This window comes from Callionymus lyra, chromosome 5 (assembly GCF_982586985.1).
Source record: "Callionymus lyra chromosome 5, fCalLyr1.hap1.1, whole genome shotgun sequence".
Classification (NCBI taxonomy): Eukaryota; Metazoa; Chordata; class Actinopteri; order Syngnathiformes; family Callionymidae; genus Callionymus; species Callionymus lyra.
In genome coordinates, this window is record NC_141822.1 from 17,125,173 (window position 1) to 17,133,381 (window position 8,209).

The 8,209-nt window shown below is 41.5% G+C and overlaps 1 protein-coding gene across 1 annotated transcript; it reads right to left on the reverse strand.

Moving 5' to 3' along the window:
• Window positions 1-305: 305 nt before the first annotated feature.
• On the reverse strand, window positions 306-4,745 carry LOC148079583 (prolactin-releasing peptide receptor-like). Its single transcript, XM_087792502.1, has 2 exons — window positions 4,306-4,745; window positions 306-939 (listed from the first exon to the last, which is right to left on the reverse strand). Exons 1-2 carry the CDS (start codon window positions 4,743-4,745, stop codon window positions 306-308), a joined length of 1,074 nt encoding a protein of 357 aa, XP_087648628.1.
• Window positions 4,746-8,209: the final 3,464 nt, after the last annotated feature.

Here is an 8,209-nt window from a genome sequence, read left to right on the forward strand (position 1 = left end):
ACACGACACAGAAGCCCGAGCCAGACACGAGTCGATCTCTGCAGTAAAGCTCAAGATTGCACAGCAGGAGGCGAAGCACACAAAAAAACCCACGACTCTAAAAAGTGTCGCAGAACGACTAGGAAAAAATTCTCACAATTATGCACTTGCTCTCCTATTAGACTCCACTTCTGGAGCTGGAGGTGCTTCTGTGGTTCAGCATTAAGTGGCACAAGTCTCAAGTTTATTCGTGGTTTCCTGCCAAACATTGGATCAATAGGACACGGGAGGGAAAAAAAAAAAAGTCTATCTTCGGCGAGAGATGATTACAAGACGACGGCGGCGGCGCAGTGATTGACAGGAACTCCGACGCGACGGTGGCACTTGAACATCTTCCTGAGCTCGGCGCGGAAGCGGTCGTGCAGCCAGGCGTAGAGGAAGGGGTTGCAGCAGGACGAGCTCATGGCGCACAGGTGACACAGCAGCTGGATGAGCAGGAAGAAGCGCTTGTTGATCAGCTGGATGTCGATGTCGCGCAGCACGTTGAACACGTGGATGGGCAGCCAGCAGACGGCGAAGGCCGCCACCAGGAGGGCGACCAGCCGGAAGATCTTCTTCTTCCTGGCGCGGTGGACCCCCGCCTGGCTCTGCGACCTCTGACCCGGGGCCACGCACTTCTTCAGCTTGACGGTGATGCACAGGTAGGAGACGAAGACGGCCGACAGCGGCAGGACGTAGGTCATGAGCAGGGTGCTGTAGGCGTAGGCGCGCCTCGCCGTCTCCTGGTCGATCCAGAACTCCTCGCAGATGGTGAAGCCCTCGTCCTTGAACTCCACGTGGTAGGTGTGGCTGACGGCCGGCGCCACCAGGACGCAGGACAGCAGCCAGATCCCGGCGAGGACCGACACACAGGTGGCAACTGTGGTGCGTTTCTTCAGAGGGTGCACCGTGGCATAGTACCTGCAAGGTCACAGTTGAGATCCGAGCCTTACACTCACTTTCATTTCAACAAAATGGCTGGATTTTATTTTTAACCCTTGTGTTATCTCAGGGTCAATGTGACCCAAAGGCCACCAAAAACCAAAACAAATGTGTTTGTGGTATCCCTTGTGTTGTCTCTGGGTCAAGGTGACCCAAAGGCCACGAAAACAAATGTGTTTGTGGTATCCCTTGTGTTGTCTCTGGGTCAAGGTGACCCAAAGGCCACGAAAACAAATGTGTTTGTGGTATCCCTTGTGTTGTCTCTGGGTCAAGGTGACCAAAAGGCCATGAAAACAAATGTATTTGTGGTATCCCTTGTGTTGTCTCAGGGTCAAGGTGACCCAAAGGCCACGAAAGCAAATGTATTTGTGGTATCCCTTGTGTTGTCTCTGGTTTAAGGTGACCCAAAGGCCACAAAAAGAAAAAAAATGTGTTTGCGGTATCCCTTGTGTTGTCTCTGGGTCAAGGTGAACAACCTCCACCACTGCATATGTGTTTATAAAAGCCAGGCAGGTCGTTCACCTTGACCCAGAGACAACACAAGGGATACCACAAACACATTTGTTTGCATGGCCTTTAAGGGATAGTAAAACATGTTGGATTTATAACTCAGAATTAAATGGAAATGAATATGGATCCAAATAGATAAAACCAAATTAATTAAAATTGAAGTGGGAATGTTAACATGGAAAAAAAATACATAGAATATTTGAAGTAAACTTCATTGCGAGCTTAAAAATGTATTCAATTATTAAGTGAAAGTAGGAAAAATTTTCTCATTATTTTACAGCGCAACTAATGTGTTGATTTAAGTGTGTCTTAAATAGATGTTGGACTCTATTGTATCATCAGTGTGTTTTTGTACAAAACTCTTCATTGAAATATTTACTTTAGAAAATGTGCTTAAGCCCCGCCCACTGAAAACACCTTACTATAACCACGCCCACTCTGCTGTGATTGGTCAAACATTGAGGTTCGTCATCGTGTGTCATCAATCCAAGGAGTCTACACCTCCAAGGGACTTGTTGTATAAAGAAAGCGGGCTTGATTACAGCTGGCTGGAGGAGGAGTGAAGACGGTAATATGTCATAATGGTCTCCGCTCTCATAACCTTTTGTTCGCCAAAAACTTTATAAAGTAATAAGTTCAAAACATGGTCATGACGAGGAACTTAATGTATCTTGGAGAGGAAGACTTCAACATTTGTTTTTATATTGAGATTATTTAGTTTTAGAACCATATAGGCTCCTTTCTTCATGTCTTTATTTGTATTCCTTTGCCTGACGGCTGCTCACATCATTGTGACAACAGAGTTTGAATTAAGATCATAATGACTCGGACAGTTTAACAGCCTGCAGAACCATAGCTAGCTTTTCGTTTCTCACGATTGAACTTTAAACTTTGAACTGCTTAGTGCTAATGGCACCCTATCCTTCCTGTGATGTCTTGCAGAGTTTACATCTGATGGTATTTGTTTTGTTCATAAAAACCCTGACCTTTCGCTGACATGCCGTTGGTCAGTCCGACGTTGTTGTCTCATGCCAGCTGGCAGGATCATTAGCTGCAGCCGCTAAAGCTAATGTTTATTCAAGAAGGTTTATTTCAGCAGCACAACACGACTGGGCTGAAGCCGGCGACGAATACCACGACAGCCTTACTTTCCGGCGAACAGCCGAGTGGATCAACGAGGAGCAGATCTCCAGCGAAATAATTGGACGGCGAGATGAGGGAAGACGGACGAGGTTGTTGCTTTGAACATCAAACTGAGTTTGTTTTATTCAGAACCAATTTAATATTTATGAAAGATTCACAGACATAACTGCGTCTTGGTGAGACACCCTCGGCTCAACAGTGGAGAAGCATTTATAAGCTTTTAGGGTTTTCAAAAGACCAAAGACTTTTTAAATATTTGTATTCTGTAGAAGACGTATACAGTAGAGTTACTAGAGCTGCATCTATTGTTGAGCATGTGAGGTGTGTTTATTTTTGTGAAGGGACGATTTCTGTGTTTGTTTTTGTGTTGGGGTGAAATTATGTGTTTGTTTTTGTGAAGGGACGATTTTGTTTTTGTGTTTGGGTGTAATTGTGTTTATTTTTGTGAAGGGATGATTTCTGTGTTTGTTTTTGTGTTGGGGTGAAATTATGTGTTTGTTTTTGTGAAGGGACGGTTTTGTTTTTGTGTTTGGGTGTAATTATGTGTTTGTTTTTATGTTGGGGTGGTTTGTGTGTTTGTTTGTTTTTGTGTTGGGATAGTTTGTGTTTGTATTTGGATTGCAAGTAAGTTTGTTTCTGTGTTCAGGTGGTGAGTGAGTTTTTTTGTGTTGGGATGGTTTGTGTGTTTGTTTTTGTGTTGTGTGTGTCTATGTTGCAGGTGTTTTCTTTTGTTGTTTTGATGGGGTGGGGTTGTTGGGTCTGTGTTTGGTGTTGGGGTGGGGTGTTATTTTGTGTTGGTGTGGTGTGTTATTTGGTTTGTATTTGTGTTTTAGTGTGGTTTTAGGTTTTGTTTTTGTGTTTGGGTGGTGTGTTTTTTTCTGTGTTTGGTGTTGGGGTGGGGTGTTATTTTGTGTTGGTGTTGTGTGTTATTTGGTTTGTATTTGTGTTTTAGGGTGGTTTTAGGTTTTGTTTTTGTGTTTGGGTGGTGTGTTTTTTTGTCTGTGTTTGTGTTGGTGTGGTGTGTTTTTTGTTACTGTGCTTGTGTAAGATGGTGTGTGTTTGTTTCTGTGTTTGTGTTGGTGTGGTGTGTTTTTTGTAACTGTGTTTGTGTGAGATGGTGTGTGTTTGTTTTTGTGTTTGGGTGGTGTGTTTTTTTCTGTGTTTGGTGTTGGGGTGGGGTGTTATTTTGTGTTGGTGTTGTGTGTTATTTGGTTTGTATTTGTGTTTTAGGGTGGTTTTAGGTTTTGTTTTTGTGTTTGGGTGGTGTGTTTTTTTTCTGTGTTTGTGTTGGTGTGGTGTGTTTTTTGTTACTGTGTTTGTGTAAGATGGTGTGTGTTTGTTTCTGTGTTTGTGTTGGTGTGGTGTGTTTTTTGTAACTGTGTTTGTGTGAGATGGTGTGTGTTTGTTTTTTGTGTTTGGGTGGTGTGTGTTTTTTTCTTCTGTGTTTGTGTTGGAGTGTATTTTGGTTTGTATTTGCGTTTTAGGTTTTGTTTTTGTGTTGTAATAATTTGTGTTTGTTTCTGTCTTTGTGTTGGTGTGGTGTGTTTGTTTCCATGTTTGTGTAGGGGTGGTGTATGTGTTGATTTCTATTTTTGTGTTAGAGAGGTGTGTGTGTTTGCTCAAATGTTAGCGTACACACTAGTACTTGTGATTGTTTCTATTGTGATACCACACTGATCACGCGGCGCTCACCTGTCGACGGCGATGGCCGTGAGCGTGAAGACGGACACGTAGACGGTGACGGGCTGGACGAGGAACACCACGTAGCACATGGTGCGTCCGAAGACCCAGCCGTGGGGGTTGAAGGCGTAGGCCAGCGTGAAGGGCACGCACGTCACGCACATGAGCATGTCGGAGAAGGCCAGGTTCCCGATGAAGAAGTTGGTGACGTTGTGCATCCTGCGCGTGCGGCAGATGACGTAGAGCAGCAGGTAGTTCCCGAAGACGCCGACCACCAGCACCAGCACGTAGAAGGGGATGATGAGCGGCTTGACGGTCTGCAGCAGCGCCACGTCGGCAAACTGAGCGCTGCCGTTGACGGAGCCGTTGCGTACGGCGACCTCGAACACCGACTCCGTGTGCGGAAAAGCTGCTTTGGTGTTCTTGGCGAGGCTGCTGTGGTTGGACTCCATGGCTGACGATCTGTCGACCAGAAATACAAGAGGTAATTGACTGTCAATTCTTATGCATCCTTCCAGATAATAACAGGGCCAACAAGACAGTTGCTGACATTTACAGCTGACAGCAGTCACAAGACTCTTCACCGTCATGTCTACTAGACGTATTCAAAGAGAACAAGAGAACAAAGTGTCTCCATCATTAGAGATGCTCACGGAGAAAAGGTTGTTATCAATGTGGAGAGATGACTCAGATCATAAGTGGAACATGGTTTATTTAAAACGACAATCAACTCTACACAACCGTGAGAATGAACTCTTTGGACACGGAATAAGAAATCATATAATACACACACACACACACACAACTTACATGTATACTAGTACAAATACACTCCCATTCATGAACACTCGTACATTCATGTACATTCATACAAATACACTCCCATTCATGAACACTCGGATATTCATGTACATTCATACAAATACACTCCCGTTCATGAACACTCGGATATTCATGTACATTCATATAAATACACTCTGACATTCATGTACATTCGTACAAATACACTCTGACATTTATTTACATTCATACAAATACACTCCCATTCATGAACACTCGTACAAATACACTCGGACATTCATGTACATTCGTACAAATACACTCACATTCCCAAACAATCGTACAAATACACTCACATTCATATACATTTGTACAAATACACTCGCATTCATGTACATTCGTACAAATACACTCACATTCATGTACATGTGTACAAATACACTCGTATTCATGTACATTTGTACAAATACACTCGCATTCATGTACATTCGTACAAATACACTCACATTCCCAAACAAATCGTACAAATACACTCGTATTCATGTACATTTGTACAAATAAACTCACATTCATGTACATTCGTACAAATACACTCACATTCCCAAACAATCGTACAAATACACTCACATGCATGTACATTCCTACAAATACACTCACATTCATATACATTCCTACAAACACACTCACATGCATATACATTTGTACAAATAAACTCACATTCATGTACATTTGTACAAATACACTCACATTCATGTACATTCCTACAAATACACTCACATTCCCGAACACTAATATAAACACTGTAGACTCAAGGAATTTGAATCTCTTGCTAAAAGCACCTCTGCTGTGTTCGTAGTTTTTTATATTTTACAAATGAATTGTGAAAACTAGAAAACACACACAACAAGGTAGATGGAGAAGAGTTGCTACGTTTCTTAGAACCTTTGAAAGTGTCCTGGATTTGGAACACATAAAAATATCAACTCCTTGGTTGCGGTAATAGATGCTTGTAACATTCACATTAAAAACCAACAAACAATGTATGACTCTTGCCATCCACTAAGTAACGATAATTATTAAAAATGTTTTAATAACATTGTTTGATAAAAATAATAAAAATGATACATTTTATTTCGAGGCACCTTTCTTGGCACTCAAAGTCGCCTTACATAAAACCTGACAGCAAGCATAAAAACACAATTAAAACGTAAAGACACGTTAATATTTTGACACCAGAACCTATTCATAAGTCAGCACTATTTTTAATTTTACAATAACTTAACTCACTTCTGAATTATCACAGGTAAAAAGTTAATTTAGTAATAATAGTTAGCAACATTTTATTTATACATGTTTTAAAGATGGATATTCATTATTAGCATTAGCATGTTGGTTAATATGCAGATATTCAACATTATTTTCCACTAAACCAGCTCGTATGAACATAGATCTACTCTCTACTTTCCATTTTAAAGTCGTTTTTTACTTTTCTTAAATCAACTTCAGGATGTTTGCTTAAGTTATTCTGCTGTGAGCATGTTAGCATGTTAGCATGTTGATATGCTAATTGTTTTCTTTGAATTCCTTCTTGACTAACTCAGCATAAAGTATTTCGTTTTTTTTTGTCACTAATAAATGTACTATTAAATTGACTAGTATTGAATATTAATCCATGCAGTTATCATTTATAATGTCAACTTTCTAATCACTCAATTTTATTCAAATGTATTTAATAGGATCATGATTTTATTTTGAAGTGAAGAAGACTTTTTTCTTTAATACATCTTATTAAAGCTATCAATGGTATATTATTTAATTCTCTTCTAGTCCGATCTTATTAGTCGCCTTATTAACTCTTTTATATTTTAAAAACGTGACAGCAGCAGACGCTGTGATGAGTGTTAAATACCATCAGATGAAGACCACCAGTCACAGCAGCACAGAAGAATCACTGCGAGTTTATTCCAAACTGCAGTCGCAGCAATGAAAAAACGTCTCTTAACGCTTATTTCTTGGTGTGCAAAAATGGTAAGTTGTCAAGAATTCACATTCGATTCCATCCTATAGATTTTAAAGATAAAGACATGTGACAAAGCTCAACTTAAACAAGCAAACCCCAAAACCAACGGATCAATATTTAATCTTTAAATTGGCAGCGTTTTGCCGGCGACAGGTGAACACGAGCGGCGATAAAGTGCGTTTCTTACCTGAGCACAGTTGGGGGAGATGACAATCCTCCAGTGTGTCTCTGAGAGCTGCCGCCGCTCTCCGACGCCGAGAGAAATGAGAGCGAGAGAGAGCGAGCCAATGACAGGACACACTCTCTCCTGCATGTAGATGATGTTAAAAGCTTCTCTTACGCGGCAAGTTTTTGGATAAAGACGTCGATAGTTGATCGTTTCCATCACCGACTCAGTGAGGCAGTAGTTCACGCTTAATTGACTGACAATTGAGTGACAGATCTACGAACATGTCGATTTGAGAGACGTCTGTTCTCCATCTGCTCTCATCTTTTGAGTCGACCGAACACAAACATACACTTTAGTTTGTCAGAGTATTTCAAAGGTCAAAAAGGCTGAAGCCACTCAAGCCTAGAAGGACGACCTTGACGGGTCAGCAGTCCAGCATCAAGACAAGCCCTCTTGTCACTCGTGTCCTCTCACGTCCTGTTGTTTCCAGAGTTTCTCTCCCATTTATCCTCATTGACCCTGCATGTATCTGAAGAATGTCAAGGATTCAGTAAATCATTTGTGCGTCTTCATTATCGCAACATTTCTATAAATCTGTCATTCTCTTCCATCAAACCGCAGCATCTGGCTCAGCTCGGTCTTTCTTTCTTTGTCACGAACAGCCAGTGCCCGCATAAAAGAATAAATCACACTTTTCTCACACCCTGATTTCAGCGTTTCTCCTTCACAACACTGATCTCACGGAGAAAATACTTTTTCAATTTTCTCCCCGCAGGTCTGAACAAAATCTTGGTGGCGACATCCATCGCTCTCACTCTCGCACTTCAATATGCATCCTTGGATATTATGTGCTAGAAAAAAGTAGCTTATTAAAAATTTGCAAGTGAGTCGGTGAGAAGTCATCTGTAGTCAGTGAGATGCTGGGGCAGCTGCTGTCTGGTCTGGTC

What these genes read in the sequence shown, in the direction of transcription:
- LOC148079583 (XM_087792502.1), bottom strand. Translation starts at nt 4,745, where the DNA reads ATGGAGTCCAACCACAGCAGCCTCGCCAAGAACACCAAAGCAGCTTTT. An exon ending in ACGGCCATCGCCGTCGACAG is followed by an intron (nt 940 to 4,305) that starts GTGAGCGCCGCG and finishes GTGACCTTGCAG; the next exon opens with GTACTATGCCACGGTGCACC.